This window comes from Sinocyclocheilus rhinocerous, unplaced genomic scaffold (assembly GCF_001515625.1).
Source record: "Sinocyclocheilus rhinocerous isolate Xijiao unplaced genomic scaffold, SAMN03320098_v1.1 scaffold1717, whole genome shotgun sequence".
Classification (NCBI taxonomy): domain Eukaryota; kingdom Metazoa; phylum Chordata; class Actinopteri; order Cypriniformes; family Cyprinidae; genus Sinocyclocheilus; species Sinocyclocheilus rhinocerous.
Window position 1 is genome coordinate 298,886 of NW_015660014.1, and position 26,226 is coordinate 325,111.

The 26,226-nt window shown below is 37.5% G+C and overlaps 2 protein-coding genes across 2 annotated transcripts in view; one reads left to right on the forward strand and one right to left on the reverse strand.

The window, feature by feature from the left end:
• Positions 1-2,512, forward strand: part of sla1b (Src like adaptor 1b) — a 4,276-nt gene extending 1,764 nt beyond the window's left edge. The window contains exons 3-7 of the mRNA XM_016533832.1: positions 460-546; positions 649-746; positions 975-1,106; positions 1,234-1,360; positions 2,004-2,512. Coding sequence (XP_016389318.1) covers positions 460-546; positions 649-746; positions 975-1,106; positions 1,234-1,360; positions 2,004-2,217 — 658 coding nt within the window. The 3' untranslated portion in view covers positions 2,218-2,512. The remainder of the gene's footprint in view (positions 1-459; positions 547-648; positions 747-974; positions 1,107-1,233; positions 1,361-2,003) is intronic.
• Positions 1-25,924, reverse strand: part of LOC107724770 (thyroglobulin-like) — a 32,743-nt gene extending 6,819 nt beyond the window's left edge. The window contains exons 1-41 of the mRNA XM_016533797.1: positions 25,840-25,924; positions 25,622-25,730; positions 25,423-25,520; positions 25,129-25,317; positions 24,760-24,919; positions 23,862-23,968; positions 23,466-23,609; positions 22,781-22,963; positions 21,581-22,618; positions 20,224-20,820; positions 19,862-20,095; positions 19,333-19,470; positions 18,676-18,753; positions 18,430-18,530; positions 18,181-18,301; positions 17,427-17,630; positions 17,133-17,336; positions 16,822-16,967; positions 15,507-15,663; positions 15,178-15,342; positions 14,722-14,871; positions 14,370-14,534; positions 12,826-12,948; positions 12,603-12,718; positions 11,782-11,887; positions 11,043-11,240; positions 10,631-10,801; positions 10,237-10,323; positions 10,012-10,095; positions 9,796-9,834; positions 9,505-9,678; positions 6,671-6,782; positions 6,508-6,587; positions 6,228-6,371; positions 6,034-6,099; positions 5,762-5,896; positions 5,144-5,308; positions 4,830-5,037; positions 4,609-4,696; positions 4,164-4,302; positions 2,545-2,741 (exon numbers count right to left, since the gene is read on the reverse strand). Of these exons, the coding sequence (XP_016389283.1) occupies positions 2,545-2,741; positions 4,164-4,302; positions 4,609-4,696; positions 4,830-5,037; positions 5,144-5,308; positions 5,762-5,896; positions 6,034-6,099; positions 6,228-6,371; positions 6,508-6,587; positions 6,671-6,782; positions 9,505-9,678; positions 9,796-9,834; positions 10,012-10,095; positions 10,237-10,323; positions 10,631-10,801; positions 11,043-11,240; positions 11,782-11,887; positions 12,603-12,718; positions 12,826-12,948; positions 14,370-14,534; positions 14,722-14,871; positions 15,178-15,342; positions 15,507-15,663; positions 16,822-16,967; positions 17,133-17,336; positions 17,427-17,630; positions 18,181-18,301; positions 18,430-18,530; positions 18,676-18,753; positions 19,333-19,470; positions 19,862-20,095; positions 20,224-20,820; positions 21,581-22,618; positions 22,781-22,963; positions 23,466-23,609; positions 23,862-23,968; positions 24,760-24,919; positions 25,129-25,317; positions 25,423-25,520; positions 25,622-25,730; positions 25,840-25,924 (7,005 nt within the window). The remainder of the gene's footprint in view (positions 1-2,544; positions 2,742-4,163; positions 4,303-4,608; positions 4,697-4,829; positions 5,038-5,143; positions 5,309-5,761; positions 5,897-6,033; positions 6,100-6,227; positions 6,372-6,507; positions 6,588-6,670; positions 6,783-9,504; positions 9,679-9,795; positions 9,835-10,011; positions 10,096-10,236; positions 10,324-10,630; positions 10,802-11,042; positions 11,241-11,781; positions 11,888-12,602; positions 12,719-12,825; positions 12,949-14,369; positions 14,535-14,721; positions 14,872-15,177; positions 15,343-15,506; positions 15,664-16,821; positions 16,968-17,132; positions 17,337-17,426; positions 17,631-18,180; positions 18,302-18,429; positions 18,531-18,675; positions 18,754-19,332; positions 19,471-19,861; positions 20,096-20,223; positions 20,821-21,580; positions 22,619-22,780; positions 22,964-23,465; positions 23,610-23,861; positions 23,969-24,759; positions 24,920-25,128; positions 25,318-25,422; positions 25,521-25,621; positions 25,731-25,839) is intronic.
• Positions 25,925-26,226: the final 302 nt, after the last annotated feature.

The following is a 26,226-nucleotide window of genomic DNA, read 5'->3' on the forward strand; positions in this document are numbered from 1 at the left end:
CAAGAGCTTGTAACACTCCAAAGAGAAAGGAAAAATTGAAATCGCATCATATGACCCCTTTAAAACGTATGTGGAAACAGTCATAATTTTCATGATTCTTTGATAAATACTATATATATATATATATATATATATATATATATAGAGAGAGAGAGAGAGAGATTGTATGTTTGAAGTGTAGATATAATGTTTGTATGTTTGAAGTGTTAGTATAGTATGTTATTAAACTATATTTACCATCAATAACACTGACAGTTGCTGGGCGCAATATGCGAATACACAACCGACCACAAAACCTTGAAGCCAGTGTTAACTTTAACACTACCTTCTGCCGTTTAACACATACAGAAAACTGCTTTTCACTAAATAGAAATAGGTTGTTTTTTGATCATTATAAACTTTAAAATTGCAAACGAGAAGCATAACTGTCCACATGCATTAAGTCTCACTTTCTTTCAGGGAAGGGTACTGGTGGAAGGTCTACTCGGTCAACACTAAGGAAGTGAACCATATACCACACTGTCATGCCACAAAAGTCTACCATGGGTAGGTTCTGAATCGCCAACTAAACGAGCTGCTTGTCATTTAGCTTCTACTAGTTGTTTAATGCTCTCTAAGTGCTAATGGAAACATTCTTGTCGGTCTTAGCTGGCTGTTTGAAACAGTGACCAGACCAAAAGCTGAGGAACTGCTTCAACTCCCAGGAAACCGAGTGGGGTCATTTCTGATCAGAGAGAGCACAAAAGGTCAGAATACATATTTAAAATGAACATTATACTCTAGTCAGGTGCCAAACAGCCAGAGCATAAGGTCTGGTCCATATTTCAGCTTATTCTGGATGACAATCGCCCACTTAAAACTGTCTGACAGACAGAGTTTTATAAATAGACCAATCTAAAGGATCTTCTAAATAATATTTAGGCTTATCCAATAATATGGCTGATGTTACAATCACATTGCTTGTATTTTTGTAGGTATGTACACCTTATCTGTGCGCCACAGAAATATTAAGCATTATCGAATAGTTCGAATGCCAAACAACTGGTACTTCATCGCTCCACGCCTCACATTTCAATGTCTGGAAGATCTGGTCAACCACTACTCTGGTAAATCAAAAAAACTACTACTACTACTAAATAAAAAAACACTACTCTGGTAAACCAAAAAACAACCAGTTTTAGTGTAAAAGATGTATCTGTTTGATGCAGATTTTTCCCTCTTGCTCTGGTTCAGATATAGCAGATGGACTGTGCTGTGTTCTAACTGGCCCATGCTTGACTGCCTGTGAAACACCCCTGAGTAAGATCACAAAAACACCTGATGGGAGAAAATTATCCTTTGACTGGAGAGCAGTGAACAGGTAATAAGATCAATAAAACTACCGCTCAAAAGTATGGGGTCAGTAATATTTTCATGCTTTTGAAAGAAGTCATCTATGCTCACCAAGGCTGCATTTATGGACCAGAAACACAGTAGAAACTGTAATATCGTGAAAATGATTGAAATTTACTGTTTTCTATTTTTACTTTAAAATTAATTTATTCTTGTCATGGCAAAGCTGAATTTTTAGCATCCTTTACTCCAGTCTTACGTGATCCTTCAGAAATCATTCTAATACTCTGATTTGGTGCTAAAAAAAACATTCTTATTATTGTCAAAGTTGGAAAACAGTTGTGCTACTTCATAATATTTTTTATGAATAAAAAGTTCAATTGAACAGTTTTTTTTTGTAGCTAATGTACATCTTTACTGTCACATTTGATCAATTTAATGCATCCTTACTGAATAAAAGTATTAATTTCTTTGGGGGGAAAAAACTTATTGACCACAAACTTTTGAATCGTAGTGTATATTTTACAATTTTCCTTTTTTGTTTCTCCACTAAAACTGAAATTCATTTATTTGATAAGTGTTAGAACTATCATATGAACATGGAAGCATTTTAAAAACTGTAAGTCTTTTCAGACAACATCTATAATACTAATGCACTTTTCCTCACTCAGCTCGGAGCTCGTCCACCAGAGCACAAGCCCTTCAGGTGTCAGCTATGGGGTTCAGAACAGTGTCTCTTCCTACCTGTCTTTGCTGGGACAGCAAGAGAAGCCAGAGAAAAAGAAATTTAGCATGAAGAAGAGGAGGAGGTCTGTCTACATGACACCAAACCACCAGCTTGACAGTTTGGCTACTGTGGAAGACAACTATGAGGAGGTGCTTTGATAGATCACAGCTGATTCATTCCAAGAGCTCAAAAGCTGATAGAGGGATATATAAAGGCATTGTGTGTTGACTGGAAAGAGAGAGACTTTTTGTCAGAGAATCATCTGAACATTTATTTAAAACAGTTCCTCAAGCATGTGTTTATTTAAATGTAGGCTTACGAAGCTTTGAGTCTGAACGTTTTAAGATGCTTGTGCAACCTTGTGTCATTATTTTTGGATTGGAGAATGTTGCTTTTACTGTAAATGTGACCTCAGACATTAGTGTTGTTACATAAAACAGTGGTGTCTTGTAACCGGCAGTGGGACTTCAGAGTTCTGTTCTTACCATTAGCAAAGCTCGGTGGAAAAGTGATGAAGCCGACGGTGAGGTAAGATGAAGACTCGCAATGTCGGCACCGTTTCTCTCTGCCCCTACTGTGACTTTAGTGGGGTCTCCTCCAAAATAAGCAATGTTCTTCTGAACCCATCCCAGAGCAGCTGCCTGGTCCTGCAACCCATAATTCCCCGGCAGAGCACTGGAATCTAGACAGAGTCAACAGACTTCAATTCATCAGGCATATCCAAATGTGTTTTCCACACATAGATTAAAACTATGACGCAAGAAGATTTGCAATAAATGACTGAAAAATCACCTTTTCATTATAACCCGCATGTGAAAGTCTATCCACTATAAAGACAATAATAATAATTTTTTTAATGTTTAATAAAATATTCACAGCTCCACAGGGGTTTGGCTGGGAAATACCATTGTCACAAACAGTTCAAGAAATGTAAGGAAGCCAATTACGCTTCTGCACAGCTTTCACTGCATGTTGTTTTTGGCTGGAAAATGAAAGCTCATCCTGGCAGGCCACTCAAAGGCACCAGTTAGGCCTACTTTTCAAACTTACTCAGCCAAGGGTGGCAAAGGGGAAAAGAATCTGAATATTTTCACAACCACTGTGCGGAATGGAACTTCTCACATGAACATTACATAACTATATTCCGTAACCATATCCATTCCATTTTTTTTTTTGGAATTCCATTTTATGGAATAAATTATCCAATTTCTTGCAATACGTCATTTCATTCTAACCCAACAGAGCTTCCAGGACATGGTTTAATTCTAGTGTAGGATATATAATAATAATAAAAAAAACTTCTTTATAACATTGAGATTCATTCCTTAAAATATTTTCAGAACTTTTCAGCATGAAGTGTTCAGGAAGGCATTCGCGTTTTTGTTGCATGAATATAAACACATCAACAGTAAGGGCAAATAAAACTAAAGATGACTGTATTCAGGGCTCATAATGGTGAGGACTGTGTTATTTACTGGATTCTATACTAAATGTTACTCTACACCAAGGTTTTTCAGTCTTTACAGACCCAGAACCCAGGAAAAAAATGTTTATCATACAATGGATGTATTCTTTCACTCAAAAGTTTGGGGAAAGTGAGATGTTTTGGTCACACTTTAGTTTGGGAACCAATTCTCACTATTAACTACAACTTTTGCCTCAAACTCCTAATTTGCTGCTTATTAATATTTAGTAAGATAGTTGTTAAGTTTAAGTATGGAGTAGGATTAAGAGATCAAAAATATGGTCATGCAAAATAAGGCATTAATACCTGCTGTGTAAGTACTAATAAACAGCCAATATGCTAGTAATATGCAACTAGTTAATAGTGAGAAATGGTCAGCTCAACTGCTTTCAGCTTTGATAATAAGAATTGTTCCTTTAGCACCAAATCAGCATAACAGAAGGATTTCTGAAGGATCGTGTGACACTGAAGACTGAAGTAATGGCTATAGAAAGTTTAGCTTTGCCATTACATTTAAAATATATTTAAAATAGAAAACATTTGTGGGGCTGGCTAGAGTCATGGAATATTATCAAGTTGCATATATGAACACTTTCATGTATATGTCGTGTGTGTGTGTGTGTTTGTGTTTTTGGGTACCTGCACTGAGGAAACCGAAAGCGTACACCCTGAAACTGGCTGTCACTACAATTATGTTGCCAACAGCAGTGAGGTAAGACCCATCTAAGAGACCCGATCCAGAGTTGTGGAAGAACACCAGAACCGGAGCATTCTTTCCCTGTGACAAAACAGAAAAATTGTACTATGAAAAACCAATAACAGCATTCACACCACAGTCAGCAGATACAGTGGTTTATGAAAGCAGTATTAACATACATAAAAGCCCATGAGAATGAGAAATGAGAAAAAAGAACATAATAAAGAAAGTTGTAACATTAAATTAAATGAGTGTATTATATACTATTGTTCAGAAGTCTGGGGCCAGTAAAACTTATTTTGATCTTACCGACTGCAAACTTCTGTAGTAGTGTACATGTATATGTATATATGTATTTATGCATGTTTGAGCTCATGTGGGTCTTACCACACTACTAGCAACAAATACATTGAGGTACAGACAGTCTTCACTGGAGGTGGAGTCAGTGGGATCGCCAGGTTGAAGACAGCTGGATCTAAAACGGTTTTGATAAAACAAATCAGATCACACTCCAGAAAAGTGACTTTATTAATTCTGCAGTAAGGCAACCAGTTAATTTGAGGGTATAAATGTATGTTAATTCACAATCTGCAAACAAAGTTGCCCACCGAGAAAACGTGGCATTCCAGGTACCGGTCCAGTCAGCTGGCTGTGGAGGGCTGAAACGGAGCTCTCCGACTGGTGAACGAGCATAAGGGACACCCAGGAAATAGGTTACACGCTTGCTATCTGAGCCAGTTATGGGTTTCACCTCACTCTCTCCGAGAAGTGTCCCGTGATCAGGAATGGAAACAGAAGTCAACTCTGGCTGTAAACCTATAAAGAAATGTTTAAACATCTGTGTTGTTGGGGTGAAGGAGATCAGGAACACCCTGAACTGGTTGACACTCTGAATAAACTGAATATTGTTTTGTGGTGCCACCTGTCCTGACGTAAACAGACTGAGCAGGCTCTTTGGTGACTAGGAAGCAGCGCTGGCCGCTGGTTGTAGGAAGGCAGGTGTGTGTGTCTGGATACATCACACATCTCATGGCTGACTCTCTGCTATCGATAGACACAGCTGAACAGGACTCACTTTCCTCACAGGCTACAGAAGACAAGAAAGTTATGAGAAGACAAGGATAACCACATATTATCTGTATTGTAAATTGCAAAAAACACAAATGTTATGCTATTGTGATTATTATTACTAATTCAGTTAAAATATATTAAAATGTAATAAAAATAAATTATTAATGTATTGTATATTATTTCAGCCTTGCCATCACGGGAATAAATCACATTTTAAAACGCATTAAAATAGAACCGATACTTTAAATTGTGATAATATCTCAAAATATTACTCTTTTTACTGTATTTTTGATCAAACAAATGCAGCCTTGGTGAGCATAAGTAATATAATATTTATTCAAATCAAAAGTAAACTACATGTTGTTTGCTACATCAAATTGCTATGTGTTCAGCATGTAACATGTGGCTCTATCACATCAGCTTCCTGTAAAAGTTCTGAGAAAAGAAAAAAAAAAGTGAGAAACGTTACCAGATAGACACCAGTCTCTGACTTTATCCAGATCCTCTGCTATATCTCTGCTTATGTGGACAATGTCAAAAGCTGAAACAGATGAATCCACCTTGACAGAGGTGGCATCCAACTGCTTCCAGTTCTTCAAATCAGCTGCTTGCAAATAAGCAATGAGATCAAGAATGACGTGTGAAAATTACATAAATGATTGAATTCAATTATTATACAGTAATAAAAAATAATACATCGTTAGAAAACAGTAAGGTAATATTCATTTAAGAGACTCTTACCGTTCTTTGAGGGAGAGCGGAGACTAAATGGTGGACACACACTGGGATTCTTTATCCATTGGTTTACTACAGAGACGCACAAAGCTGATGTTAAAATCTTTCCGTGAAGTCATTTACTTCAACAAGTCACATAATGGGAATTCTCAATTTATTGAAACACAGAGTTCGAAAAGGCACATGGATTTCAGATATACCTGGCTTTTCATACCAGCCGAAGGGATAGACTTCAGTCTGCACTTTGGATGGAGAGCAGTCCTGAATCCTCCAGTTAGTACTGTCATTCTCACCACACGTCTGGATACCCAGACTATTCAGAATTAGACACAACACATCTGATCCTGTACAAAAGCAAAGCAGAGAGACCAAACGTGAGTGGTTTCATTCCACAGATTAGACATCACATATGTTTTGAGTGAATGAGCAAGATGAGCTGTGTATTTTGAGACTCGTTTGAGTAAAAAGGTTCTTTCATACTAGGTACACCGGAATCTTGGACATATCCTATGCCACGACAGCATGGATCTTCATCACATCGCCTCTCACACTCAAAAAACCTGCTCGAAAAAGTAAAACAGCATTATTCATGAAGGAAACAAATAAACTGAGATGGAAACAAATTTGTTGGTTTTCCCCTCACCCTTCTGTGATAGATTTACTGGACAGACTGACTCGACTGCGTACAGAGTAGGACACCATCTTCTTAAAAGGAACACGACTGTAAAAACTCTTCACACTTCCTAACAGAGAAACTGCACAAGAAAAAGAAAGTGATGTCCATATTATGCATAACAAAAAATATGCTGTAAAATCTAACTTGATCAAAAGCACTTTGGCGTAATAGGTTGGTAAAAAGAGTCTTTTTTGACCTAATGTTCCAAACAGTGGAACATTTATACAAATAGAAACTTCCAAGTGGTGCTTTTGGGCAAAAAACTAACTCTTTGCTAATTATGACAGGTTCTTTGATTCCCTCAGTACAAGCTAAGATAAAACGCTGGGTCAAAAAAATCTATTTTTTACAGCATTGAGAAACCCCTTACGGCAGATTTCCACCAAGGTAGCATTATTTTCCACCCTTAAACATCTACAGCAGATGGACCACATGTTAAGAGTTTATGATCACACCTTTTTGTTGTGGATTACTTTATAATCCATAAAACATTCAAGCCCCTGTGATCCCCTATTATGACTGAAAATCACTGCATTCGTGTTCCAGGAACACACAATAGGACTATCAAATCCAAACATTCCTGTTTCGGCATTTCAAATTGTTCAAAAGTTTGTTGTCAGTAAGACTTTTATCTTTTTGGAATAATAATAATAATAATAATAAATAAACTAACTAACTAACTTTTTCCAACAAGGATGGATTAAATTGATCAAAAATGACAGTAAAGACATTTTCAAATAATTCTAAAAAAAAAATATATATATATATTATACACTGTAGTAAATTGTTTACATTTAGAATTAAATTTCAAAATGTAATTAACTTTTTTTTTTATTTCCATATAAGCATCTCTCCAAACACATACAAAGGTTTGTACTAAACAAAACCAGACAAAATTATCTTAATAAAATCTTACATAGTACACAATGAATAGTCCTTTTTAAAGAAAAGCTAAGGAGCTAAAGAGTGTACAAAGTCTTTGCTATGGAGAGGAATGAATGACTAAGTTATCTGAGAGACACTCTGCCTTTCCACTTCTGTTTAAATAAATTACTTGTGATTTGCTCATAATTTAAATCCTAGAGCTGTTCTGCAGTTTAGACAGACATCCAGAATAACCACATTACTGTGTGATCACTCACTCACTTTACCGAATCTTACATAACACCACTTTTCCATTTCTAATTTAAAGGCTAACAATGAACAACATGCATAACCCACAATTATACAGACAGTTTCTCCCATGTGCTTTTCTTTCAGGGTAGTCTAATTCTGACACCTACAGGAGCAGTCCAAATATGAAACAGTGGAGAATGTTGAATGGAGCAGATGTTGAAATAAAGATGAATGGTATTAAAATTCAAAATCAAAATCAAAAAAAAAAAGAAAAAAAAGAAGAAAAAAAAGAAAAGTATATTTACATAGTAGGTAAATAATGGTAAAAATCATACACCAAGGCTAGAGAAGCAGACATTTACAGTCCCCTTGAACGAGTTCAGTTTTCTTGTAAATTTTAGATCATTATATCTGCTAAAAGTGAAAGAAAAGTTGCAATTTAGGAGCACACTATAGCATATGGATTGCATAAAAACTTATAGAAAAGTACTAAATTGCTACAAAATAACTTCAGGTGAATTTTACATGAGTGAGAGTGTGAGAACGCTCTGAATTTTGGCTGGTGGAATTTCCATTAGATTTCACACTTAAAGGGTCATGAAACACTAAGCAACAATTTCTGAGATGTCAACAGATAAGATTTGCACTTTTTTGACAGCAGCAGAAGCATTTAGCAGATGTCGAATATCAAGACATCACTGTCAACTGTACCATTTTAGACAATATGTCAAGATTGTGGATTTTACAGGTGGTGTTGTGGAAAGTCGCATTAGATTGCGCTTGTCTTTGCTTCCACATACCGCAGACAGCATGAGCTCACCGCTGTCTGCATGCCATATGGGTGAGGTGGAGTTTTGCCACTTCACCTCACTGAAGTGTTCTCCAGTCATTCAGACAATTCCTGTTACCAGTAGCTCACAAAATGTGAAATGAGAACTAGACAAGGTTAATTTTTATGGCTAATGACCAGTGAACTCCAAATAGAGGAGATAATGATTCCAACTCAAGTTTGCAGATGCAACAGTAGAAAAATAAGATAATTGCATAATAAATGTACATCTCTCTTTCTTCTAACATAAAATAATTATTATATCATATTATATTATAAACCAAATTAAATCAATATTTCATGTCCATTTATTTACATTTTTAGAGAAGTAGAGGTCTAGTAAGTGGGATAATCTCCTTTGTGTTGGTCAGACAATTAAAAAAAATCTCTTCAAACTAGATATTATTTATCCATCATCATGGTCTCCTTTTGCCCTTTCTCCCTCTGTCTCTATCAAGCTCCAGCAATACTAAAATCTGAATCATCTGCATTCTATGTTCAGTTGCTAGGATCATATCTGAAAACAAATAAAGTAAACGACAGACTCAGTCACAAAGAAAGTGGTAAGAGTCTGACATCAGACTTTACCATAGACCACAGTCATGAATCCTGCATCAGGCAATGCAAAACCCATCTGTCCAATGACAGAGAAAAAAACTCTGAAAACATCTAATGCTGAGAAATATGAAAGCATAATACATAGTGTACAGCATATGTGATTATCTGAGGAATAGGGTATGACAACAAAATAACTTTGCATACAGAAGTAAATAATTAAAATTACCATATTTTTGTATCATAAATTAAATAATCACTTGTAGTGAAAGCGTGGCCTTTTTGTGTATAAATGACTCACCTTTCTTCTGGTATGCAGTCTGAAGACTCTGTGTCATCACTAAACTGCATGCCTGCCTGAGAGGTTTGTCATACGCCCCACATACACGCGTGTCAGGATACAATACACATGCAAAATACAGAGGGCCTTCATCATGAATGTCGGATACGTGGCAGAGTTGTTCTTCTCCGCAGCCTGAAACCCAAATCCCATATTCACAGATCAGAATGTGAAACATTCTTGCACTGCACAGACATTTATTAAGTATATAGGTGTAAGCAAATAGATTCTCATGAAGCTATTGCATCTTACGTTTCAGACACCACAGCTGTGCCTCCTGGAAAGTGTATTGGTGTGAACCGAGAGTTAAAAAAAAAAAATACTTATTTAAATATATATTTTTATATTTTAATATTTAATTTTAAAAAGTACAATTTATTATAAGGGTACTTATAAGATCAAGAACACAAAAATGCTTTAATAAATATATATATAAAATTAGTTTGGCTTAATTTCATTCATTCATACCAGAAAGTGTAATTTTGGAATCTTCTACAAAAGCTGATCCACTGCAAGCAGAGGGAGTTTTTGGACGCGTGTTCATATCAGACTCTGAAGACGTAAATTATAACCATTAGACTATACAAGAATAAAAGCTAGATCATAATGCCTCAAAATATATACTTTTGTTTATGACAGGCATTTAAAATGCTTTATTAGTGGCATGCTGATGTGTGCAGAATATGCCCAAACCTTTCCAAAGGTAGATACGTTGGAAGCTAAAGAGAGTTTCCTGGTAGCCAGTTTTATTTTTGCTGGATGCCGGTAAGGCTGCATCAGCTACAAGAAATGTTAATTTCCATTACAATGCCCATCATTCCATAAAATCATAAATCTTGATATATAAGTCATACAATTGAATTCATAATCATGTAAAATTTTACAAAGTTTAAATGATAAGAAAGCTAAGATTCTCAAGCACTGCACATCAGTAATAATTGAGCAAGTCAAAATCAAACACACAGAGTAAACTCTCAAACCAACAACCCAAATTGTGCACGTTTTAGACAACAATTAAACAAATTTGTGCACAGTTTAAAACTGCTGTTATGAAATCTGGAGTGTGTACGTATACAAAGATTCATACTGATGGTGAAGTTCTGTCCTCCAAAGTTGAAAGTGAAACGTTTCAGTTGTTTGCTGTATTGGACACCAGCACCACAGATGCGGCTGGAGGAGGCCACGCCCCTCACGTCCCAGTCTACCTCACTGCACTGCAGCACTGAAGGAGTGCTCAGGAGCCCACACATGATAGAGCCTGCACCACACGACACAAACCATTTAACAACGTAAAACACAGATGTGATACATACAGTTAAATAAAAAAAAAAAAGATTTAGTCAAAAGACATAGTAAAGGTACAGTCAAAGAAATGTGTCGCCACGCGCCCTAACCAATTTGAATAAGCATGACACGTCTGGTTTTGTATTGTAGTGATTTGGTTTTAGAGCAGTGGAAAGGAGCTACATCTGCTTGTATTGAGTGAAAGTGACTCTGACCTCCATCGAGGACATTCTGGTTAAGGATGAATCCATCACAGCAGTTCTCACGACTGCAAGAGTTGACGCAGAAGCGATGGACGTCAGCCAGAGTGGTTCCATGCGCATCAAACACAAGCGTCCGATACACTCCAGAACCAGTCTTACGGAAACTCAGCCTCTCAAAACTCTTCAGGCCTGCTGTGCTGAATTCATGACCTTTTGTCAGAAGATGAAGGGTGGAGAGTAAAAGAGAAAGAAAAAGAAGAGATATTCTTCAAGTCATGGCCAAGAAACACAAGTGCATCTAAATGCTTTTGGGCCGCCAAAAATAACCAGAAACTGGGAGCTCTGTTCCTGAGAGGAGTCTCAAAGTATCAAGTCATTTATCTCACATGGAAAAATATTTATCTCATAACAGAACAAGTTTCAGGAATGTTTTTATTACAATTTTCTTTATTCTTGTGTCCACGGATGACTAGACCACTTTGCTAAAATCATTACTCACAAACCACAAATTAATCTTTGGGACTGCAGTTCAATTAAGTATCTTGAATATATTTTATTGTAATACGCTCTTTGCCTCCTAGAAAAGTTAATTCTCTATTCAGACAAACTCAAACTCTCATGATATTGTATGCATCGCCACATTTTATTGCTATGTGCAACCAATAAGGGGTCCAGGTGACTCACAATAACTAACCAAACCGAGAACATGTATGATTAATTATAATTAATAATTAATAGCTGATGATCTTACCTTTCTTTCTCAGCACCATCAGATTGGGTTCATCTCCTTTTATTTTCAGAACACAGTTGAGAGTCTGGAACGTCTCAGCGCCATCATTTCCCAGAAACCCTTTGCTCTGCAATGCCAAACAAACCGCAAGACTCTTTTTATCAATAATCATGACACTTTTGGGAAAGGAGATGTGCCACTAGACCAAAAAAAAAGACCCAATGCCAAAAATAACACTTAAATATCCTTAATGTTTTATTTCTCCAATTAAAATGTGCAATGTTTTATATTTATTAGCTTATGTAAAGAGAAATGAGGATTTATGTTGAAGAGGTTGTCAAACCAAGAAGAAATTAGTTAAAAGAAACGAAAGAAATTAGTTTGTTCAGCAAAAATGCATTTATAATCTCAAATTTATAATGTTCTTTTGAACTTTTTATTTATCAAAGAATCCTGAAAAAAAGTTTCCACAAAAATATGAAATAGCACTGTTTTCAACATTTTCAACAAGAAATGTTTCTTGAGCACCAAATCAGCATATAAGAATGATTTCTAAAGGCTCACGTGATACTAAAGACTAGAAAAATAGCTGCTGAAAATTCAGCTTTACAATATTACTGTTTTTACTGTATTTTTGATCAAATAAATGCAGCCTTGGTGAGCATGAGAGACTTGTTTCAAAGTCATTAAAAATCTTACAGATCCCAAACGGTAGTACATATTGAAATTAGCTGACTGGGTTATAATATACAATTTAATTTAAGACATACAAATAGACATCTTTAACAAATACACTCTATGCAATATACAATTCACATAGTGTACATGCATTTTGGTCATACTTGCTCAGAGGTCCTGCATTCAACATTATCCGCACTTGTGCTATACAGTTCACAGTAAGTTTTCTCTTTATCACTGAAAATAGCCACATGTTGGCACGAATCTTCCAGGGCACAATCTAACAGAGAGGGATGTGTCATGAACATTAGTCATGAAAAGTCTGAGTGTCCATCTGACTAATTCAAGTACAGGTGCACAGCTGCAATCTATAACTGTGTAACTCACCAAGCACACACTTCCTGAGCTGTTTCTCCTTTGGCTGGGTTGAAGAATCAGAGCTCAGTATTTCAGCACTCTCTGATTTCAGCAGCAGGGAGGAAGGGGCAACCACCTCGAACTTTTCCATTACTGCAGACACACAAAGAATGATATACTGTACATACATAAATTAAGTTAGATATTGTTTGTCCTTTCATATTGATAAAGATTTGCCCATTTATTAGCACCGTTGAACCGATACTTTAGCAAGTCTTGTGGAAGGTACTTTTGAATTGTAGCTCACTAAGCAAGCTATACTTTAAACCAGTAGCTGGATACACTATAACTTACTAACAAAAAGTGGCTAACTACATTGACACTATTTAAGAAGGTAATATCTTTCTGAATATAAAACTATCACCATCATATGATTTACTTTTACAATTAGAGCAGCATTTATCTGACACAAAACAATTAAGATCTCAATTAGGACAGGGTAATATAAGGGGAAAATTACATCAGTAAGTAATAATACCAGTCAAATAAACAGTAACAAAGAACAGAATTTAAAGTCGCAATGAAGTGGAAATAGCATCACCTTTTCTTCCATATTGTGATGTACATCTGAGTGAAACAGATGAAGAAAAAACAAAAAGTAGGGGGACTTGGTTCTATTGATTGGATGGAAGCAGTTCTGAATGCAAGACTGCAGACAATTGAAAGAAAGGGATAGGGTTTAAGTGGACCAACTGACTGGAGAAGTCCAGCATACGTGACCAAAGAGAAGAAGTTTCTCCAGAAGATCGAGTTATTATATTTTGATTAAATAAAGAGGTCAAAATTGTTTTTAATAATGAAACAAATGCATGGATGAATCACTCACAATGAGATCAATAACATGCATTTAGAAAATGCATAAGGTGAGTTTTTTCATTTCATGCATACTTTAAATATTTTGCTACAAAAAAAAAAGATGCAAGTACAGCAGGGACTCAAATGAATCAATTAATCAGTTTGTGACATGAACTCTGAACAAATCAAGTCACTAAAATAAACTCTCAAATACTGCATATGAGTCCGATGAATCAACGGATAGACAGCATGATTTTTCACTCTGCACCTTCTCTTGTTTGAAAAAGTTGCGTTACTGGAAAAGTTCCACTACATTAAAAACACACTAAAGTGACGCGACGTGTAACCGAGTATGGTGTCCCATCCTCGGAATTTGTGCATTTATCCCATCCAAGTGCACACACATAGCAGTGAGTAGTGAACACACACCGTGTACACACACCTGGAGCAGTGGGCAGCCATTTTTGCTGCGGCGCCCGGTGAGCATTGGTGCCTTGCTCAAGGGTCTTACCTCAGTTGTGGCATTCACTCCCCCCACCAACAATCCCTGCCTGTACCGTGGCTCAAACCCGCGACCTTTGGGTTACAAGTCCAACTCTCTAACAATTAGGCCACGACTGCCCCAACTGCAATTAACTGTCACACTATTTAAAATTTAAAAGTTAGTAGCATCGCTATTTTTAGTTAGTTCCTCCCCTAACACTGACTGTAGCACATACCTTTGCACTCTTCAACAGTCATTGGAGCATCAGAAGATGTCCAGGAAAGTTCCTCCCCCTGTGAAGAGAGACACAACCATCTGCCAGACATGGGGTCCTTCTGGGCTGACAGGAATTCCCCTTTCTTTGTACAACTCAGTTTACTCTGCTGGCACTCAGTAAGACCTTAAGAATATCAAGATATCGAGAGGACAAATAGAAAACAAGGCTTTACACCATGAAAAAAAATCATTTAATCACTCATTTGCCTCTAAATCCTGTGATCTACATTTTGACAGAGCTGCCATGCATAACTGCAACCATCTACACCTGCTATTCTTGAGTTTGTGTGTTGGGCTTGGCCTGTACTCACAATGAGAAGCACTGAAGGCTCCCTGGGCCACAGTGGATGTTCCCGAGGGGCAGGGAGAACAGAAGACCTGCCCTTCTTCCGCTTGAAATGTATCACGCGGACACGAAGTACACACACCACCACTAGAAAAAGAACCAGCTGGACACACCGCTGCGTGTGAGAGAGGATAAAAACACACAGGGAGTGGAGTGATTAAGCTTGGGTAATGATGGTGTTGAATGGAAAAAGAGGAGAGAGTTTGACAGATAAAGAACAAAGATTAATAATAGAGGAGGAAAAGTTGTATACGTTTACACATTTTGCACACCACATTTCTATGCCAGTAAGCTAAAATATGCATTGGTTATAGAAAACTTTATAGGTGCATATTCGGAAACACTAGTAAAGACATTTCGCTTTATTGTACACAGGCTAGTCTGTCATTAAGACAACCAAGTAGTACAGAAGCCAACCTACCACACCCAGTGGATTGTGGGAGCTGCTTATAGCCATCCATGCAGCTAAACGAGGGAGGAATAGAAAGAGCGAGAGAACGGTCATAGAGGAAGATGGACCGGTATGACCCACTTTGGATTAATTCCTTCACGCCATTTAACAACCTCTCCTCACTAAGTGCCATATCTGAAAAATAAACATGCATTTATTTTGAGAGAAAGCGCATGGAATAATAAACATTAATAATTCAGTGTAATGTCAGTGTGAAATTAAATGCATCTGATTTTAGATATCAAATATGGTACGTGAACAGAAATGGACTAAATAAGGTGCAATAAAGCTGTTCACACCAATGTCATGGAGATCAGGGAGAGATGTTATTGGCAGGTCGGAGAGTCTGGCCCTAAAGGTGATGTGTGCAGTGACTTCCTTGTCATTCAAACACTCAAGAGACACAGATGACTCGTCACAGACTGCAACAGAGCTGGTCTGGCCAGATAAGGTCAGCTAACACATATGAAGACACATAAACAAGCAAGCAAATTAAACAGACATGCATTGATGCAACATATCAAGACAATTAAACTAAGACAAAGCATAAATGAATAAAAGCCCTTGGTTTCTGAATGTCTTTTTAATAAAAGTGCTGTAATGCTGTACTGCAAGCCAATGACACCTACATATTAAATATGACACTCGCAGACTAATAACACAGGGTTTTCAAATTGGGATTCGGTGATACCTTACGTAGCCTCTAAAGGAACATGGTGAGAGAAAAAATATGAGATGGGAGGAAAAAGTATATTCAATTGTTTTGAATTCGCTCAGAAAAGTTTTTTGTTCCCCAAAGAAAGTTTGTGTTCACTTGCAAAAGTTTGGTGTTTCCACAAAATCTGGCATTTGCTCACAAAGAATGCAAAAATTAATTTGTGAGCAAACAAATTTTCTCAAGGGAACGCAAAACATTTGTGAGCGCAGACAAATATATTTTTTCCTCACATCCCATATTTTTTTCTATGACCATGTCCTCTTAAGGGCCCCGTAATACCCAGGGGTCTATGGATTATAATTTTTTTTTACAAAATGTAATTTTTAGGGCTGTCAAAGTTAACTTAAGATATTAAATACATATTTTTAACCAAATCATAAATTTTTTTTTTAATACAAATTTTGATATTACAATTATTTTGCCATATTTACCAAAAATAATGCCTATTTTATTCTATTGACAACCATGGTTTTAACAATAAAAAATATAAATAAAATCAATTTAATTATTTTTAAGCTTAAGCATTTAACACGTTACACAATATTACACATTTAAACACTTAATATTGTACACATTAGTGGTTAGATAAAACGATACACTGCCAACTAAATACAATATAAATATTTTCAGAATACATTTTAACAATTTGCTTTCTCTTTAGTAGAATGACAAAATTAAAGACAATTATTTGATTTTAAAACATGGTGTCTTTATAATATTATGCTGCTGCTGCTTTTTTCTTGCCTTCACAGTTTTTTTATACATGGAAATATGGAATAAAAGTGGGAAAAAAGTGGGAAGTGGATTCCTCACAAAGGAACCATTATGTACATCAAAACTGGGCATCAAAACCCATCAAAATCAGAACCCCTGTAACTTAACAGACTGGATTGTACCTGTAGGCTGCAGAGGCCTGTAGCTCTCATGTCTCGCAGCAAAGCAGCCCGTAGCTCAACACTCTGGCTGCTGCAACTCTGCTGACCCTCAGCCAGGGGCAGCTTCAGCTGTAAGGACACCTGCACTGTCTGCACAACCTGAGGCTCTGATGGACATCACAGACACTCAGTTGCTCAGTACAAACAGATAGAGTGTAATTAGAGCAACAAGATTTCATAGAAAGACAAATCCCGAAAGGACATACTGCAACAACCTGTGAGTGTTTCAACAGGTAAATAGGACAATGTGTGTGTCTGTATGTGGCCTTTACTTTGGCAGGCATAGGACAGTGGAGCATCATCAAGCCAGTTTTTCGCCTGGGGATCACACAGGAAGCTGGTGACAGGAAGGGTGTTGACATAACCTTGGTCACAGAACAGCTCACAGCGCTGCGTCTGCTGACCCACAACAATCCCAGTGCTACACAGAACAGCACCATGGGAAATATCTCCAAATGGAAGGGGGCACTCAGAAACTGGAAAGGGAAACAAATAAGGGAAATCATGTTGCCACAAGCATATGGCACAACTTTAGATAAATGCAAAATGTGACCTAATTTACTTACTGTCGCAGGCTGGGGTTTGTCCTGTGCTGCGGTTGGTGCGTGTCATTGGCAGTTCCTTTCCACTTCGAGAAACACACCAACAGTAGGACAGGTCACACTGCAGGGGTGAGAATCGCTGCCCGTCCTGCACACATTGAGGCTCATAGCCCACACCGATCTCTCTCTGCAATGCCAGAGTTTTCTGTAGAGAACACCAACCTGGACCTACAACACACAACATGGGTCTGACATGACAATTTTTTCAATGCCTCGCATGGTACTGAATGTTGGTGCTGGAACAAAATTACTATCAACCAGTCAGATATTTTCTGAGATCGGACAAAGATTCTCAACTTTTGAATCATGTCCCCATGTGATGATATGTACAGCGTTGCATTTCTATTAACAATAATTAATATTAACTATACACTACAAGTCAACAGTTTGGAATATTTACATTTTTGCATTGTGTTTGAAAAATTCTCTTATTCTCACCAAGGCTCCATTTATTCAATCAAAAATACAGTAAAAACAGTAATATTGTGAAATATTATAAAAAATTTAAATAACGGCTTCCTATTTTAAAATATTTTAAAATGTAATTTGTTCCTGTGGTGGCCAAGCTGAATTAAAATTGAATATGAATTTAAATATAGCAGTAGGGAAAGGGTCAGGCTTGTGATCGATTGACAATAAATTTGACCAAATGAGGTTGTTGATCCAAGAACATGTTGTAATAAATCACACTGTACAGATGAATGGATGAAACAATTACATTGCAGTTCTCCAGAAGGACTGGTGATGGCAGGTTGGATGACTTGTCCGGTTATAGGACTTACGCACAACCCCTGTGAATGGACTGAACCGGGCTTCTGGAGTATCGAAAACTCACCGTACTACAGACATGCACGCGCACACACACACAATGAGACAGACAAATATGAAATGCAAATCTTCAGTGGTTACCACAAAATGTCTTTTGTATGTACAATACAATCCAAAACACCCAAACAGAAAGCCTCACCTCCTCACATGATGGGCTGTATGTATAAGTGATATTAGAGCTTGTTTGTGTCCAATCAGAGAGCAGGAAGTTGCTTTGAAGCCTTTGGCACGTAGTTTGGCCTGGGGGACAAATTTTTACAAATCAGCTTACATATTCACAATCAAGAAGTTAAATCACAAACAACAGAACTGAAATGAGTAGTCAGAATAACTTTTTTGATTATTATTAAAACGTTTATAGATAAACATGTGATTGGACTCTCACACTGCCGAGAGGGTGCAGAACGAGACATCAGAGAGCCTGTGATGTATCTTCCCTCCTCATCAACACACCAACAGTGACCTGTGATATCAAACAGAGCAAAAAACAAACTTAGAAGAAAATTATCTGCTAATACTGCACATTTTGTAATGTCACTAAGATTCTTTTTAAAGAAATTAATACTTTTATTCAGCAAGAATGCAGTAAATTGAAATATTACAAAAATATACACTACCATTCAAAAGTTTGCCATCAGTAAGATTATTATTATTTATAAGAAATGTATACTTTTATTCAGCAAGGATGCAATGAATCAAAGGTGACAGTAAAGATTTTTTAACTCAGATTGTTGCAAAAAAAATCTATTTCAAATAAATGCTGTTCTTTCTAATTTTCTATTCATCAAAGTATTAATCACAGTTTCCGCTGAAATATTAAGCAGCACAACTGTTTTCAACAATGATAATAAGACAAGCAGCAAATCAGCATATTAGAATGATTTCTGAAGAATCATATGACACTGAAGACTGGAGTAATGATGCTGAAAATTCAGCTTGGCAATCACAGGAATAATTTACATTTACTGTAAAATGTAGTTTGTGACAAGCCTTTCACATGAAGTCCGGTGATCACGATCAAAAAGACGAAGTATGGTCTCACCTGTGCTTTGGTAGCACTGATTGGGCAGCCACTGGCCATAAGTGTCGCACTGTGGGATGTAGGGCTGGTATCCCAGCATTAAACTCTGTCTGTCTTTGTCATTGGCCATCAGTCTGCTCTGCCAGTAGAAATGTAGGGCTGTCGTGAAGTGAAAGCAAATTAAGTCTTAGTGTGGGTAAAGCATTACAGCACATCTCAGATGTGTCCTCTCCTAACCTTACAGCTTTTTTTTAAAATAACTGGAATGAGTAGGCAGAGTTTACTAACAAAGCACATCTGAAGAATTTACAGTGGGGTCCAAATGTTTAATAAGTCACATGATCAGTGACACAAATTAGCTCATATAGAGACAGAAATTCTCTGTACTCTTAAATATAGGTATTTTATTTTATACATTTAATGACATTATTTTCAAAAACCTTTATTTCCAGGTTTTTCAGATGTTGTCTCAGACTTTTGAATCCTACTATACTTTCTTCTGCAGTTTTTTGAACTTTTATTTTGAGACAGATTAAACAAAAGACTGTACTGGAATGAGCTGCGAGTCTCAGCGCAGAGTTGGTGTTGTTCAGCAGAGTCTGAGTGACGGGGATCTTTGAGGTGCGCATCTGCTCCAGCTCCTCAGGGCTCAGATAGACACTCTCAGCCGGGAGAAAACCATAACCCACAGGCACATGTGAGTTGTTTGAAGCAGAGATTAGCTCTTCAGCCTGCTTCAGGAACTCAGAGACCTGGTTTTGAACCATAGAGCATGGACCTGGACCTGGAGAGACACACAAAAGAGATCTTAGGAAGATGATTTAAATAAATTATAAAGAAATATTTGAAAAGATGTGGCAGATATGATAGTAATGGCACTACATGCATTAATTACTATAGTGTATAACTCACATTTGGAGATTTGTCCAACAGGAGCCTTGCTATCTGCTAGCATGTCTCCTTGAGGGTTAACGCACCAGCACTGACGCAGGTGAAAGCTCCCAAGAGGAAGACTGAAATCTGATAGCGGGCCTGGATAACCGGAATCCTCTCCTCTGATCAGTCTCCATAACGATAACGGATTCAGGAAAACTGATGGTCCATAAATGGCCTCAATGTTCCCATCTAAAATGTCAGATGGAATATCAGAGAACTTCCCAAATCTTGCCAAGACAGGGAACACTCGATGTTGCCCAGCTTTGAACAATTCCGATACAAAGACTCTGAATGAAGACATTGCTTCTGTGTTTCTTGCAAAGGCTCGCAGAATTCCGAGAACTTCTGAAACGGGCAAGTCTTGTCCGGAATTTATGATCCGAACCCACTCACGGTAGAACTCAATTGCTTGTTCTGGAGGTCCATCACACTGGATCTGATGCCAGCTGCCATCATAGGCACAACGAGGGATATACACTTCAGAAAGCTGGGTTATAGAAGATGGATCAGAGAAAACAGAGCGGACTGTGGACAGGAATTGTTGGGTCGCTGTTGCCTGGCAGCTTGTTGGACCTAAAGAGGAATATCAATAAAGCATGATATACAATGAGTATATAATTTAAATATTACTTAATTTAACCATTTAAATCATAACAAATATTAAAAAGTCATAATCTAACTTTTACATTTCAGACTTGAATAATCACTGTTAATATGATTACATCTTGCTTTTTGGTTTCTGTAGTTGCTCATTATGGAAATCTGAGATATAAAGACCTAAAGGTTAAATTTTGAGATATGAAGTTGCTATGACAAGATATTAAGTCGTAAAAAAATTGGAAGATTTTACATTTATATTTATGCATTTGGCAGATGGTTTTATGCTCTACATTTTAAACTACGGGAATAAGCATAAAGTCACAATTACGAGAACCCTAAAAGATTCATAGTAGTCCTCTATGGTACTAATATGTATATTTCAGGGGTAGATAAGGTACAAAATTGTCCCTTTTTCTCCCATTTTTCTGTAGGTTACATAAGACTGACCCTGGCATGTGTTCAATATTAAGCCAAATGTATACACTGGCAATTTTATGTGTGAAAAAATAAAAAGCAAATAACTAACCTTTGAGAAGATACCTTGTAAAACTGAAAGCACTTAAGCTCCATAAAACAAAATAACAAAGTCTCTATAATGCATAATTGAGATGTTTGGCCAGTTGTTTTTATTACATATGTGCCAGATCATTGAATGTGTGTCTAATTAAATGCATGAATACAGGAATGATCCTCTCTGGCTTTGGAATTAATCATGTGTTTAGCATTCACTCACATTGAAGAGAGCTTCCTGAACTCTGAATGCTGAGTTTTGTTCCAGAACGGTCCACGCAGAAACAACTTTTGCCAAGACACTGACGTGCAACGTAAGCACCATCAGTCTCACATTTAGGAATGAAGACCTCAGATCCTGCAGAACTGCTGGCTTTGACTGCAAAAGCCATCTGACGTTCTTTCTCACACTGGGATGAGCATCTCGGTCTGGACCCAGTGGTGCGAGAACCTGTTATTTCCAGACCACGAGAGTCCACACACCAACACTCTGAGCCCTGGCATTGAACTTCCTGGTATCGTCCATCCTCAGTGCACTGGGGCACATACAGAGTCGAGGTTGAAGTCACAGACTTGCAAACATCTGATTTCCGGAAAATGGCACGAAACAGTTGACCCAACTGGCTGCTTTCTTCTGCCTTCAACTGTTTGATTGCTTCTCGAAGGACAGTGAGAAATTGCTCGTTCTCAAGAGCCATTGAAACAAGTTTAATCATATCTCGGTTGTTTTTCAGGTTCACCGAACGACCAAATGCATCAGAAATCTCTTGGTCTAGATTAAGACTGGCAGAGTCATCTGTAACTGTCTTGGCCAACTGCATCAAGTCGGTCACAGCTTGCATCAGACCAACTTGACTGAAAACTTGACTGAAACTCAATGTACCACTGTTTCCAACAGTGCCGGTGAAGTTGAAATTGCCAGCGCTCTTTAGGAATTTTCCTCCAAAGAGATTCTCCTGGAGTCTCTTGGGATTCGGGGCAAGAGCAAGAGCTTTCAGGGCAAGAGCCCCAGAGGGAAACATCCCTTGGAGGACCTCTGCCAGGATGTCTCCGACATTTGGACGCTCCAACTCTGGCAACGACTGAAGAAGACCAGAGTTGGCCAAAAGCTCCTGGAATTCAGGACTGCAAGTACCAAGAAAAGAGAGGGTGTCTTTGGAAATGGAGAACACGTTGCTCTTGCTGAAGTCTCCAGCTGGGCCATAAAAAAGCCTGGAGAGGGCTTGCCTCCTCTCAGACAGGCAGTCCTTCACTTCAGTGCCTAAACAAACAAGAAACACAACATTAGTCAGTGCACAAACTCCATTCTGAATCACTCAAACAAGCTAAAAGCTAAATCACTCAAACAAGCTAAAATGCTAAAGAGGCATCATGGGACATAATAATGAATATTCCATTAAATACGCACAAAGGCCAAACTCACTACAATTTGGTACTCCATACTGGCGTGTGCCAAAGATCTCTTTGCCATCAGTATCCACACACCAACACTGGCCACTGGACTGACACTGGGTTGACACATATGCTCCATTATCAATACAGGAGGGTACAAAGGAATTGCCAGCCTGAGTAGCTGCGGCCCGTTCGCTCTCACATGGGGTGGGACCTTATAAAAAGAACAAGAGTTGGGTAAGTACCTGTACTATTATACGGATGTATCAAGTAAATGCTGATGGGTAGATCTTGGTCCTGCACTGCAACAACAACTACTATTTTTTCCCATATTCTATCTTTACATGTACAGGAAACAAATGTTTATTAATAAAAAAATAAAAAAAATTTGTTAATTCTAGCAAAAAAATAAAAAATAAAAAATAATATATATATATATATATATACACACACACACATATACATATTTATATATACACATACGCATATATATTATTTTATATATATATACACATATATATAACATTATTTAAGAAAAATAAACTTAAACTTAATAAATGTATCTTAAATTTACTTGAAAACCAAAAATGCATATCCTTAGGAATATTTAGATATTTTAACTGGAAAACAAGGCAAAAACACTGATTAAGAAAATTATTTTTTTGCAGTGTATGACATCATTATAGTGGCTTGCTTTTTAACAAAATGCTGCATACATCTAAATCTCCCGCTCACGGCCAGCTGGACGGCAAGGTAGCGACGCTGTAGGATTCGATACATGTTTGACTGTGCAAATGTACTTCCTGCAGTCTGGTCTGAAAACGCAGTGTCGTACACCTCATCCAACAGCAACTCCACACCTACACAAACCAAACTCAAAACAATTCATCTTTTTAACAGCACACAAAATGTCACAACTTGATCAGGGAAAACTAATGACAACTCAGAATCATAGTTGCCCTGGGGCAAACAGAGGTTCAGTGTTCTGCAAGGGCAAAAAAGGGCACCGCTCGCAACGGTGATAGTTTATGGATCACTCTTTGCAGTGTATAAACCAACAAGCTTTTGGTCCAGTTCTTTAACTTGAATGTAACTGAAGAGGTGTGTATCACCTGTGCTTGGCATCTCTCTTCCACGACTGTCTGCACAGAAACAATAACTAGAGAGCTCTGGGTAGGCCTTTCTGAAAGCACTGAATGTCTGGAACACTTCTGGGTCTCTGTTAAAGTAAAAGAAATTTCAATTAAATTAGTCACTTGTAGCAGATGCATTTAAAAACTGTTAGAGAAGAGTGGAAAATCAGGAAAAAACGTTATACATGCTTCTTCTATCTGATACAATACTGATATCTAATGGTTAATTATGTACAGCTTGGGCTGCTTTCCCAGATACAGAATTGTGGTGCTAAAAAAAGCTTTTGGAAGTGAATCTCTATTAATTCAATTAAATTTTAACTTTATATGAGAAAATAACCTTTATTTAGCAATTTTCAGTTTTAGTATTACAGAATAATATACACTACCATTCAAAAGTTTAGGGTCAGTAATTTTTTTTAGGTATATATACTTTTTTTTAATTAATATTTCTATTCAGCAAAGACATATTCGAATGAAAAAAAAAGGCAGTAAAGACATTTAAAATTTAGCAAAATACTTTTTTTATATGCTGTACTTTTGAACTTTCCATTCGTCAAAGAATCCTGAAATTTTTTTTTATTACGGTTTACATAAAAATATTAAGCAGCACAACTAATTGATAGTAATAAGAAATGTTTCTTGAGCACCAAATGAACATATTAGAATGATTTCTGAAGGATCATGCGACTCTGAAGACTGTAATAATGGCTGCTGAAAATTCAGCTTCGCCATCACAGGAATAAATTACATTTTAAAATATATTCTGCAATATTAAATTATAATAATATCTCACAATATAGCTGTTGTACTGTATTTTGGCTCAAATAAAATATTACCAACCTCAAACTTTTGAACGGTAAACCACATGTCTCACCTGTTAAAGGTGTGTAACAGATTAAATATCATTCTGTCAGTGGTGTTGACAAACTTGCACTGCACAGGTAAGAAGCCCCCGTCATCTGAGCACTGAGGGGGAGAGGGTTCTCCGATACCATGAAGGAGTCGCCGCTGTCTTACCTCACAAGTACCAGGACCTAAGGTCAAGGGTTAAGACGCATTGTACAGTAAATCTGATGTCAAAGAGCAGAATATCCATTTCTGCGTCATCCAGAAATGTAAAATTCACAGCTATTTAAACAAATCTAAGCAGGTAAAAATCTTGCTTTTTCAGAGACTCATCTGAACAGTTCAACCAATGCATCCAGGGAGTTAAATTAATACAACACTTAATAAATGCACTCACACTTTGAGGGCTTTCCGTTCTGCCTGGTTCCATAGATCTCCATGCCTTCTTGGTCCACGCACCAGCACTGGCCACGGGACGCATCACACTGCACCGGCTCGAACTCACCTGAGTCCAAACATGCTGGCACCAGTGTGATGCCTTCAGTTCGCAGGGCCTGCTGTCTCTGGAGCTGGCACGAGGTTAAACCTATAGAGAGGGGACAGGATGCATTTAATAGATCAAAATACAGTTAGTAAAGCAACTTTTTGTAATGCTGGACATGTTGAAGTTGAAATATGAAGAATGACTTACAATGAACCGTGGATCCATTTTGTCGACTCCCAGGTATCTCAAGTCCTTCTACATTCACACACCAACACTCCCCGCCTCCACGATTACACTGAACATGCCTACAAGGATGCCATTATTTTTTTTTTTCAAACTTTACCATAACATACCATGGTGCATTTATGTAATAATATCATATATAATATCGGTCAAGTTAATGCACCTAAATCGGCCGTCCTCAGAGCACTGGGCTATGTGCTCATGTCCCTGCATTGAACTGACAGCCCTGAGCTGTTCACATTGACTCAGACTCTCGGTCTCCAGCTGGTACTCTGAGGGGAAGAAACAGGTGGATGAGTTTCAGAAACCATAGAAACCTAAATACAGAACCTATAGAGAATTAGAATAAACAAAGCTGTTGTGAATAGACCGGACACTCACCTGAAATCTTTCCATACGTCAGAGAGAAGATGCTAAGCAGTGCGTAGGTTACACAAAGGAGCTTCATCTCTTCCATGTTCTGCATCTTCTCTAGGATGCAAGAACTCTCCTAGTGAATGCTACAAGACTGCAGTGTCTTTTATACCATATCCAAGATGTGCATCGTCATACCTGTTCAGCATTTTGCCATTTTACGGATTTAACTATCAAAACACAAACCTCTCCAGCCTGGTTAGAGTACCTGGTGGTGAATAAGAACATTTTGGACATTGTAAAGCGAGCAGCCAAGCTTGAACTTTTGAGAGTGCTTATTTGAGAAGAACCAGCAACACCAGTCATCTGAAAAGCACTTTCAACAGAGAAGAATAAAGCTGTGTGAAGTAACTT